The 12092-nt window shown below is 40.8% G+C and overlaps 1 protein-coding gene across 11 annotated transcripts in view; it reads left to right on the top strand.

The window, feature by feature from the left end:
- PBRM1 (polybromo 1) overlaps positions 1–12092 on the top strand; it is a 102778-nt gene that overhangs the window by 83927 nt on the left and 6759 nt on the right. For 7 of the 11 annotated variants that reach the window (XM_079935773.1, XM_079935776.1, XM_079935777.1 and 4 more), the window contains 5 exons: positions 923–1106; positions 1699–1909; positions 2551–2752; positions 6067–6231; positions 9612–9767. In XM_079935773.1, the coding sequence (XP_079791899.1) occupies positions 923–1106; positions 1699–1909; positions 2551–2752; positions 6067–6231; positions 9612–9767 (918 nt within the window). The remainder of the gene's footprint in view (positions 1–922; positions 1107–1698; positions 1910–2550; positions 2753–6066; positions 6232–9611; positions 9768–12092) is intronic. The other 4 variants (XM_079935780.1, XM_079935779.1, XM_079935781.1 and 1 more) reach the window with 2 other exon arrangements.

Below are 12092 nucleotides of genomic sequence, written 5' to 3'. Positions count from 1 at the left end.
TTACATTACCACCAGTGATATACAAGGGTTCCAATTTCTCCACATCTTTACCAACACTTGTTACTTTCTGGAGGTTTTGTTTGTTTGGCTTTTTTCCCTTTATAATAGCCATCCTAATGAATGTGAAGTGGTATTTCATTTCAGTTTTGATTTGTATTTCCCTAATGAGTAATGATGTGAGCATCTTTTCATGAGCTTATTGGCTATCTGTGTATCTTCTTTGGGGAAATGTCTGTTCAGATCCTTTGCCTATTTTTTGAGTTGTTTTATTATTGCTGAGTTGTAGGAGTTCTTTATATATTCTGGATATTAGATTCTTACCAGAGATATAATTTGCAAATATATTCTGCTGTTCTATGTGTTGTCTTTCCACTTTGTGTCCTTTGAAAAACAGAAGTTTTTAATTTTGATGAAGTCCAGTTTATCTTTATTTTCTTTGGTTGTTTGTGATGTTGATGTCACATTTATGAAACCATCGCCTAATAGAGGGTCACAAAGATTTACACCTATGTTTTTCTTCTAAGAGTTTTATAGTTGTAGCTCTTACATTAAGGTCTTTGATCCATTTTGAATTATTTTGTGTATATGGTATATGGTAGGCTTCTAGCTCCATGCTTTTGTGTGTGGAAATCCAGTTGTTCCATCACTACTTGTTAAAGAGACTATTCTTTCCCCATTGAATTGTCTTGGCACCCTTGTCGAAAATCGGTTACCCGTAAAAACTCAATTGTATGGGTTTATTTTTAGACTTTTAATTCTATTCCATTGACCTACATATCTATTCTTACACCTGTGTATACCCTTTAAATCTTCTAACTTGAATCATGTGAATATATTAATTCAAAAATAATACAAATTTAAAGTAACTGTTAGCTATGACCACAGTTTACTCCTTTAATTTCTCTCCAATTTTCTCTTTCAGGAAAGTGTGCTGTATTGTCATTCAAGGACTTCCTCTCCTGCAGGCCAACTGAAATTCCAGAAAATGACATTCTGCTTTGTGAGAGCCGCTACAATGAAAGTGACAAGCAGATGAAGAAATTCAAGGGACTGAAGAGGTTTTCACTCTCTGCTAAAGTGGTAGATGATGAAATTTATTACTTCAGGTAAACTTGAAAAACTAAGGAAGAAAGAGCACTTCAGCTCCTAATAGTAAAACTGATATCAAAATAGCATAGTCCAGGGTGGGTTTTTTGGTTGTGTTTTTTATTAGGTCTTAAACCAGAGCAGTCGACATTTCAAATAGAAAATATTAATTCATTCAATTAAATATTAAAGGAAAATCCTCATAAAATGCTGAGATGTGATAACTGGTATAACAGTCCTCTTGGCGTAGACTTCAGTAATTGTAATACGGAGGCAGAAATCATTGGTTCTGGTTCATAGCCTGTCTATTAAAAGGTTGCACAGTTCTGTAGACTACGAAAATTCTTTTCACTATATATTGGCAACTAGATCTCAACTTTGCACCCAGTGCTTTTGTGGGTATTCAGCAGAATCCCTTAAAAACAAGCATCTGTAAGTAGGTGTGACTATAAATATACGTTTTAATTCTTTCCCTTGCTGACTTAGAGTAGACATTGCAGATTGCAGGACGTTGCTTCTAGATATTAAGGCAGAACATTGCTTTCTGATCAATCCTGGAGTAGTGTTAGGTGATTTCATTTTATTTCTTTGTTCTTATGTCACTTCTTTTAGAAAACCGACTGTTCCTCAGAAGGAGCCCTCACCTTTATTGGAAAAGAAGATCCAGTTGCTAGAAGCTAAATTTGCTGAGTTAGAAGGTGGAGATGATGATATTGAAGAGATGGGAGAAGAGGATAGTGAGGTCATTGAGCCTCCTTCTCTACCTCAACTTCAGACTCCCCTGGCCAGTGAGCTGGATCTCATGCCCTACACACCCCCACAGGTGAAGGTGACAAGTTCCTGTTACTTGTCTTATTTCCAGCTCTGGTTTGCAGCAAATTCAAACCCAAAAGGAAGGAGACATCCAACCCCTATATTATGGGAGCTTCAACCTAGAATGCTACAGGAAGGAACAGGTTTTTTTTTTTTTTTTTTTTTCACGATGCCACTAATAACTTAAAATTTAATACTATTTTTTTTAATTTCATAGACAGCTGGTTTTAGTGGCAGGTTTAGTTAGAAAGTTCTTCTTGCCTTGTATTGAAGGAAAGCCATGAGGAACTGCATCATTCTGTTACTCTGTCTTTTATTGCTTATATCTTTTTAGTCTCTCTTTCTTTAGGACCTCATCTTTCGGTTAAGGTGATCCCTATTGGTATATTTTTTTCATTTAGAATTTTCTGAAGACTTGATTGTGAGGTCACTATTACAGATTGCAGTCATGGAATTCAGTGAAACTTTCATTTTTCTTATATGGTAAGAGACAAGGAAGAGCTGTGTTTTGAACACGAAAATGGCCAGCTATAAACTGAACATGTCTATAAAACAGTAGCTGTTGAGTCGCATGTTCCTGGCTTCCAGAAACCTTTAACAATTGACCAGATGCAATGTTCCGATGCACTATAAGAGCTTTCTGTCTTACAGTCTACCCCAAAGTCTGCCAAAGGCAGTGCAAAGAAGGAAGGCTCCAAACGGAAAATCAACATGAGTGGCTACATCCTGTTCAGCAGTGAGATGAGAGCTGTGATTAAGGCCCAGCACCCAGACTACTCTTTTGGTGAGCTCAGCCGACTGGTGGGGACAGAATGGAGAAACCTTGAGACAGCCAAGAAAGCAGAATATGAAGGTAAATAGAGCGTAGGCACAATTGTCTGAGCTTTCTAAGCAAGGGGGTGTTTTCAGCAATGCACGTGCATAGACAGGTTGAATCTCTTGTTCTTACCACTTGCACGTGAACTTTGTGTTGGGGACTGTCTCAAATGGCTCCCATCCAGCAGTTTAAGTGTCAGCCTTGTCCTGACTGAGGAAGTGCTGTCTCTGACTTGGCCTCTGATCCTGGTGTGGTTTTTTTTCCCCCCCAGATTTCTCAAACAAATATTTAGCTATTAAAAATTGCATGATTTTTTTTCTTTCATTAAGTCCTGTAAGCACACATGTGTTGAGCTGGGGAATGAGTATACAAGGATGTTAAATATAATTTTGGTTAAAATTCATCTGAAATGGGGCTTTCAAAATCAGTGATCTTCTATTACGGCTCTCGATAAGCCATATGTATAAACTCCAGGCTGAGGCTTGGCTGAAGCGCTTGGTTTCCTAGGCCAGTCCTGGCCTGTGCTGCATTCATAGCTACTTTTAAGGTACTTGGGTTCTCTTTGATAAAGCTCAACTGCCTTCATTTTCCTTTTACTCTATAATTAAATCATTTGGGGCTATGAGCTATCATTCAAGGATTTGGTGGTTCTTAGCCGTTAAGGACAAATATTTAAGAGAGGTTTTTGGTTTTTTAATATCAGGCATGACTTTAATAAAGAAATGAGTAATAAACATTAGATTAGGCAGGACTGTTGCCGTTAGAGCTGTATTTTTTTTCCATTTGGAATTGTATATAATGCTTCATTTTGCCAGTTTAAAGCCCTCTCTTGATTGACCATAGTGATCACCATTACTCTTCTTGGCCAGGTCCAAATCCAGCAAGCGTAAACAAATTAATTATCAAGGCTGCCTCCTTTATTACAGTTTATGGAGTTTCCAAAGAAACTCCTTTTTTAAAAAAAATAGTTTACTCCTTTCATTTATTACAGTTGATTTATTATTATAAAATTATCTGACAGGCTTCCCCAAGGATCTTCTGCAGAACCCTAGTCCTACAAGATGTTCATTCAGAAAACATTTGTGGCAAAACCAGTTTGAGAAGCACTCCAAAAACTTTCTCTCTTAGAAACTTAACAGTGCATATTGCCATATGAAAGTCTTTAAACCTGTAGTAAATAACCTACTTTTTTCACCTGGCATTTTCTGAAACTTGATCAGGTATTCATGTAATATCAGCTAATATCCCGAAGAACTAATATTTGACAGAATATTCTTTGAGAAACCATAGTCAGTTCTGTAAGAACCTAGAACTTTGGAGAGCTTTGGTATTTCTAACCTTAGTGGAAGTTAAGGCCAGATATATCACTCAGTTGGAGAAGTGTTAGAAATGAAGCTCACATGGCTGTAAAGCCTGGTCCAGGACAAATGAAGCCAGTACTGCATGGCTGGTTATTCAGAGTGTGAACAAGAGCAAGAAATGTGTCTGGAGATGATGTAAAAGTAAAAATGCTGGAGCAGAACTGAAGAGAAGGAGAAATGATGGCTTCTGGGAAATTCTTCCAAATTCAAAGGGGGATCTGAAATTTCAGTGAGAACTTAGTGAGAGGAGCTATATGACTCAGCAGTGTCTGCCTGAGACACAAAATCTGAACTTTTGGTGTTCAGGCCCATTGAATTCAAAACCCAAAGTTTGGAGGTTGGCTGACTTCATTTAATAATTCTCTTTTCTAAGACAGCCCAAAAAGAACCAACAGGTAGCCAGTCCAATTCCATCCACAGCCCTGAAATTTTCTTTTTTCAACTTCATTTTTTTGCTCTCCCATTTTACTGTGTCATTTGTGTAATGAAAATATGAGAACTTAATGTGGGAGTCTAGGTCATCAGTGTTTTTTTTACTGCTAGTTCAAGGAAATAGGTTGTTAAAATGGCCTTTGTCCCTCACGCTCATTGTACAGAGGATCTGTAAACTGGGACAGTGTAGTGAGTGATGACAAGTCTCTGCAGGTAACACTGTCGCAGCCGAGGAAGCTTTGACTTGGTTGACTTTCACATTATCACACAAAGGAGGACTGGAGCCGTTGCTTCTCGAAGCTCTTTAAAGCCATGTGACCTAAGCTGTTTTCCCCTTCCTTAGATCAGCCAGCAGTAGCCTTTTGAATTCCTTGTTGGAGGGTTAATGTGTGGCAGTTGGAGTTTGATACCAGGAATCAGAGCCGCAGGTTGCTGGTTCTCTCTATATCCTTGGACAAGTCACTACCTGTCTCCAGTCTCAGTTTGCCCATGTGAAGAGTGGAGAGGAGTTCCTATTTATGAACGGTGAAGCAAAATAAACCCTGTATTGTGGGAGCTTTGGGAATGCACATTTCTAGAGTTCTCTAGTAAGGGTCCAGCCTGCTAGCTCCCAAAAAGACTGGGAATGTGATTGTTGGGGCCACTGGCTATGGAGAAGCAGAAAGAGTAGCTCAAAGGAGTGAGCGGTGTAGCAGGGATGTTCCACAGCCCAGAACTGGCACAAGCTAATGCTCCTCTTGCATTTTGCATGAAATAAGTATGAATTCTGGAACTTTTGCTGATTTAGTATGATTTATGGTCAGTATTGAACTCAGCTTCAGGAAACCTGGTTCTGTCAGTACATTGTCCATTGCTTCATATGTGTATATATATTATTCCCTGCTTCTGATGACTGTAGCCTGGAGTATCATGCATTTTTTTCCCTTGGGGTTTATTAAACATGACCTCTTTGCTTCATTAGAATGTACAAATTAGCGTTTATTTTCCCTAAAACCTTGTGGAGGAGGCAGTAAGCTACTTTTCCCTTACAGAGTTAATTTTCTTCAGCTGCTAAACCTCATGACACTAATGACAAGAGTCCTCAAATCTTAGTAAAATTGGGTGCCAGGAATCAGGAAAATATAGTAAGTAACAGTTGTGCCAAAAATTACAATGGGCCATGGAATTGCTTCATGTTGAAATTATAAATAATTTGTAATGCTATTAATACTAGAATAATGGTAGCGCTTCTCATCTTCAGGGTGCCTTGTGAGATTAACCACGTTGGTTATGCTGGTGACGTTTTTAAATAAAATCTGTGCTTTCTGAATGTGTGTTGCAGTCTTAACATTCTTGAAATCTTTGCAGACCAGTTCTCAAGATGGGATAGGAAAGCTGGACTCTAGGTTACCAAGTGAAATCGGCCTGACTCCTCCTGTGTTGAGACTAGTCATCTACTGTTCCTTCCATTGAGACAGAACTGTTGCCTGTGTTTTTACTAGTCCTGTTGAATGCAATGGATGGTATTTTGAATTCCTGGGTTAAAAACAGAATTGAAAATCTGAAATGCCTTTACAGAGCGGGCAGCTAAAGTTGCTGAGCAGCAGGAGAGAGAGCGAGCAGCACAGCAACAGCAGCCGAGTGCTTCTCCCCGAGCAGGCACCCCTGTGGGGGCTCTCATGGGGGTGGTGCCACCACCAACACCAATGGGGATGCTCAATCAGCAGTTGACACCTGTTGCAGGTAAAAACAGGAGCTAAGACCATTTTTTTCCACTTTAAGAAATTCCTTCATTTTTTTTTTTCCTCCAACAAGGAGTAAGCCACAGTCTCTAGGCTTTTCTCATGACAGATTCAAAGTTTGAAGTCATCCATGTTGTCCTTATATCGCCTTTCCCTTATGGGCAATGCCTCCCCTCTGCCCCAGAAATGGGCCCTGGGCCCAATCCTGGGAATTGGTAGGGAGCAGCTCTTCCCTGGCTGTGGGCATGGTCTGGCGATATTCTCCACCGCAGACTGCTCTTGATAGAGTTCTACAGCAGAAAATATAAACAGACCCTGAATTCTGTTCCGGAGGGACTACCAAGAGAAAACACAAAACTAGTCTTTAGGTGGTGATGATTTTCCCATCTCATTCCAGTATTCAGTTTGCCTTGTTCTGCTGCAGCCATCCTTAAAAGACTGACCATTTAAAAGGATTTTTGACAATGAATTGTAAATCCTTTCTTGGTCACCAATGTGCATGACTGCTAAGTAGAATACAAAGTCCTTAATCAATTCATTGTGCCCACTCTGTAATGCTTTTCTATTTAATTACATTAAACTGCATTTTCTGTTAGTATCCCAGTCACATATTTTTAAAAAAAGAAAAGAAAAGATGAATGTGGTTTGCTTGTGTGTGTTGTCTCTGGTTCTGGTAGCCATAGCAAATTTGGCTGTTCTTGAATATTCTTGTCTGACGTGTCTCCAATGAGAAACCTGCAGACCACTTCTCGGGTCCCTCCTTCGTGATCTTTCTAAGCCTGGTGAGGTCCATTCAAGCTGTGTTTCTTCTTAAGCAAGCAGTCTGACCTCTTTTTTCAGGGAGTCCAAGATAGTGTTGCTCAAGACAGGCTCATTGGGATGCTGTTTTTGTTTTCACTTTTTTTTTTTTTTTTTGCTTTTTAAGGCAGAGTAGCAGAAGATAACTTTTCCATTGTTGCTCCTACCTTTTGTGATGGCAAGTTCTCAAATGCACTATCGCTGAACTCAGCAGTTGCACTCGCCAAAGCACATCTGAATCATGGCTTTCAGTACTTTCAGTGTAACTGATGTTGATCTAACAAATCTCATAATCGCCTGCTCTATTCCATGGCCCATTTTGGTTAATGGGGTGCCAGAGGTTTTTAGAAATCAGACCTTGAACATGGGGACTTTGAAAGTTAGAATTCCCTCATTGACATTCTCTTTTGTTCTATTTGATGTGTGATATTATAGCACTGTGCCCTTGACTAAAAAGCCCAGGGACACATTAACAAAACCAATTCAAACAGCTAAAAACATTGAAAAACAGCAGCTGCAGCATTTTAGCTCCCTGTTGGGGAATAACATCACAGAGCTCTGATGGGTAAGGAGGGTGGCCCCCTTCCAGAAAGCCCCTGCTCCATTATTAAACCTTTTGCTGCCCAGACTTCTGGGCTGTGGGAGTGCAGGGCAAGCATTCTCTACAGTAAGCAATCTTTGGTCCACAGTGGGGACTTTGCAGCTTAAGAGAGTGATTTCTTATGGGTTTACAGGTTGCATAGGGCCTAAGTCTTAGCCTTGTTGCTGTCTGAGACCAGCTTTGCTTACAAGCATTGAAGCTCATTTGAACACATGTGACTGGGATAATAAATGCCAAAGTACAGTTTAATGAAGACAAGTGTCATGTCTTTCGATTCTTAGTAATTTCTTCAACCACAGCCCATGAAGGCTGCGTTCAGATGGGCTTTTGTAATTGAAAGCAAAGCCTCCTAACGTTCTTGAATTCCCACCTACTTATCCCTAAAAGCTCTGTCTGGTGGTATGGTTAAAAGACAGTTTGGTAGCATTGGATCTCCTCATGTTTAAGATGGTGGTGTCTGTTCAAAAGTAGTTTTTATCTCTGAACTCTCATTTTAAGAAAATGAAACTGATAATCCTATTTTATGTACAGAGGTGATTATTATTTAAAATTTGTTTTATTGGTTTGTGTAATTGTAAGTTTCTTAGTCAGCTTAGATATGATCGATGAGGCAAGCTGAATCAATCTCAGAACTTGCAGTAATTTTATAGCTTCAAAAGACTAAACTTTTATAAATAAATACCTTTCAAACAATTCTTCAGGGAAAATCAAAGAGTATAATTCTTAGAACCGGGAGTCTTGCACTGTTTCCAGAACCCCTCTACAAAGAGTATTATATAAAAATGAGGTTTTGCACCAATTCCTCAACCCCTCCCTTTGTGCAAGAAGCTGTGACCAAAGGTGATTGCATTTCGTGGGGAGCCTTGTGTTTTGTTCATTATGATCATTTCAAATCCCAGAAAAATCAAGTTGTTTTCCTTGCTTAAAAAAATGTCATATGGCTTTAAAGTTCTTTTGATAGGTGAGTCTTTGACATTCTGAAATTATCTTCTTCCTTTCACTCTTTTTGCCAAAAATACTTGTTTTTTGAAATTCTTCCCTAGCCAGCAGGAAGTGTTTTGTGTTGTGAAGATGCACTTTGAAAATAAAGGAATAAAAACCTCTGTTCACAGAAATTCTCTACCTCATTTAAAATGTTCCCTGTTAACTGAAGGTCTTTGTGAGGACATTTGTGTGCTTGGGGACAATGATGACAACTGGCCTTTTCTCATGTCAACAGAGCCTGATTCTCCAGCCATTCCTCCTAAGATCTGCGTGCAGGCTACTGAGTGACCTGGGCTTAGGTTGGCTGGTGGCCGGGGTGGGGGTGGGGAGTTAGGTTTTATCTTTATTTTATCATGTTTTGAGATCTAAAGATGAAACATCATTCATTGTGATGACTCTTAGCTGTTCCCCATCTCAAGCTCAAGCATGATCCATTCTTACCAGCAGTGGTGGGGCTAAAAGGGAGGAGGAATGGACATAGAAGTCTTGAAAAAGTCTTGCCGCCTCCGCCATGCTGGAGAACCATGCTTTGTGATCAGGGCTGTGTGCCTCATTTTCCTCCATTCCAGTTTCCCCTCATGTGTACCCGTGATAGGCATATGAGTGTGGGCATAGTGGAATGATGGGGTTTATACTCTTCAGTAGAATCGCAGTAGGCAGAACGGGTCTCTGAACACCTTGCAATAATCATGACCTTGGGAAGGCTGTTACTGGAACTCCTCTTTATTATTATTGAACTGAAAACATGCAGCGTATTTATCACAGGGAAAATAACTACAAATAATAATGTACTAAGTACTAATTCATCCAGAAATGTATTTCATATTTGTAACTTTATATTTTGTTCATTATTGCAACAAAATAATTGCACTAATTGCCGTTATATCATGCAGTACTAAGGGTGCTTTATTCATTAGTAGTGCATGGGGGGGGTTGTTATTACTTACTTCATGTTGCATGTTAATGATGCATGTCTGAAATTTGTTGTGTCCTTCAAGGCATGATGGGTGGCTATCCGCCAGGCCTTCCACCTTTGCAGGGCCCAGTTGATGGCCTTGTTAGCATGGGCAGCATGCAGCCACTTCACCCCGGGGGGCCTCCACCCCACCATCTTCCGCCAGGTGTGCCCGGCCTCCCGGGCATACCACCACCGGGTAAGAACTTCATCCTCATTCACTCATTAATCTCATCTTCATATTCTCTTTTTCCTCCTTCAGCCATTTGTTCCAGGAGGTACCTGCTGCCCATGTGGGCAGGCCTTCCCTCACTGAGAATCCCAGGGATGTCAGCAGTAGGACCTGTCCTGTGTATTGAGCAGGTGGCTCAGCACCTGTGCCCTTGAGCACCTGGCTGCCTAGCAGCAGCACAGGACACATGACAGAAACTAGACTCAGCAGATCAAGGGGCAGGAGGCATACCCTAAAATCACTCAAACAACTTGACACGTGCTCAGAAAGCCAAACACAGCCTAGGAGGTCATGCTCTGCTCTCTTTATCAGTGAATGAAGTTTCCCAAATTGCCAGTTGATATAAAAAGCACTTTTTGCTCCTGAGTACATTTCTTCTTCTGGTTCAATTCTTATCTCAAAGGGTCTTCTGTGTAGAGTCCCTGCTCCATCTTTTGCTTTTCAAGCAGCCCCTCCCCTCTAAGGGAATTACAGAGTCGCTAATGTAGAACTCTGTAGAAATCCTTCAGTCAGTCCTTCTAGCAACAGAAAGGAGGGAGAGAACGAATTTGTCCTGAACGAGTTTTCTATTTCTGAGTCCCCAAAGAAGGATGACATAACATTTAAAGAACAGCATAGCCCACCTTGCTACCTGGAGACACTGGTTTGTCTGTCAACAAGCTCAGAAGTTATGTCATATAGAAACATATAAGTGGAGCCCAGAAATAGGTACAGTTTTCCTTTACAATTAATTAGCAAATTTGAAAGATTATTATGAAAGGAAAATCACAAGTTCCCATATTAATTGCCATCATATGCAAAAAAACTGACCCTTAGGTATCTATTTGGAGGGAATGTGACCTTAAGATGACTTGGAATAGTATTTGATCCATTATCCAAAATATTAGCTAAAGGCCTGGCCCAGATGACAAAATGTAGAAACCCTTAGATTTGCTTACAACAGCATTGGATCTACCGATCCCGTGGCTATAAAGAGTTCCAAACAAAGCTTCAGAGGGTGTGCCCAGCAGTATGTAGGGTGAGCTAACCTGGTGGCTCGGCCTAGAGCCTTCAGTAACACTCTTTGTGATGTGAGTGTTGCTTAGAGAATGGCCATAACGCCACAGAAGTATTTGATCTAGACACACCCAGAGGAGGAAATGTTCGTGGGTGTGGGTGCTTCATTATGGAAGTGGTGGACTATGTGTGAGTTGCTCTTGCAGCAGGTGTCAGTCATAAAATGGGTGTGTTCCTGTGGCAGGTGGAGTTGTCCTTAATTCTGTGCCCTCTCCCCTTGGCAAGAGTATCTGACTGAGCAGTGAGACTAAGCTGGACTTAACTCCCAGGTGCGTGTGCTACTCAGCGGGAGTCACACCGAAGGCCAGTACCCTCTAGGTAGCTGGTCTTTTGGCGGGTATTGGGGGGTAGATGTCTCCCTTTGCCCCTTTTTCAGATTCTAAATGCATTTGAAGAAAGCACAACACACCTGATGATAAGGAGACAGGGAAGAACCCCTCTTAGTATCTACACACGCACGTCTGATCAGGCTTTGAGAAGAGGGAGATTCAGTGAGCTCCTCTGGTGACTCAGCCTGCATTCTCACCAGCTGCCCCCTGGCATGGCATTTGTAAACAGAGGGCACATAGGGGGTTGGTTGCTGATTTTTTTGTGCTGCCCTGCAGAGATTGATACAGGCAGCTCAGGGAGGCCCACTGTGTTGTGAAATCTAAGGTGGGTGAGTGTCCTAGGGGAACAGGGGTTAATAATATGTTGCTGGAGCAGCAACTTACCCACTGCAGCCTCTTCACTCACTCACAAATAATCACTAAGATTCTATTCTTGTGGTTCAGGTACCCTTCTGGGTTCTTGGAATATAAAAATCCCTGCTTTGTAAACAGAAAGCTTGTTTTCACTTAGTGTGTTCTCTCTTACAAACGTCTAATACTTCTTGGAAGTGGTATTTAGCAATTCTGAACCTTAGAATAGTGGGTTGGTTCTGCCTGGTTAAAATACCAACATTTTGAATCCAGAGAAACTATAGAATATGAAGTTAGCGCCTGTTGATCCTTCCGTGCAGCCAGCTGGACTTGTTTAAGGTTTAAGCAGTAGCTCACCAGGGTTTTGATTGTAGTTTGTTAGTTTTTAATGAACTGGGTCCTTTACCTATTGCTCTGTTTTATGAGACTAGGAAGTGGACGGTCCTGAGATTAAAATAGCCCCAGATGCTAAATTTAAGACATCATGTTATTATCAACTAGGACCTATGAGACAGAACTTGCTTGTGTGACAGAAATTGCTTGTGAGGAGTCACCA

The sequence above is a fragment of the Stenella coeruleoalba genome (assembly GCF_951394435.1).
Source record: "Stenella coeruleoalba genome assembly, chromosome: 10".
Lineage (NCBI taxonomy): Eukaryota > Metazoa > Chordata > Mammalia > Artiodactyla > Delphinidae > Stenella > Stenella coeruleoalba.
This window is presented reverse-complemented; position numbering and strand designations above follow the sequence as displayed.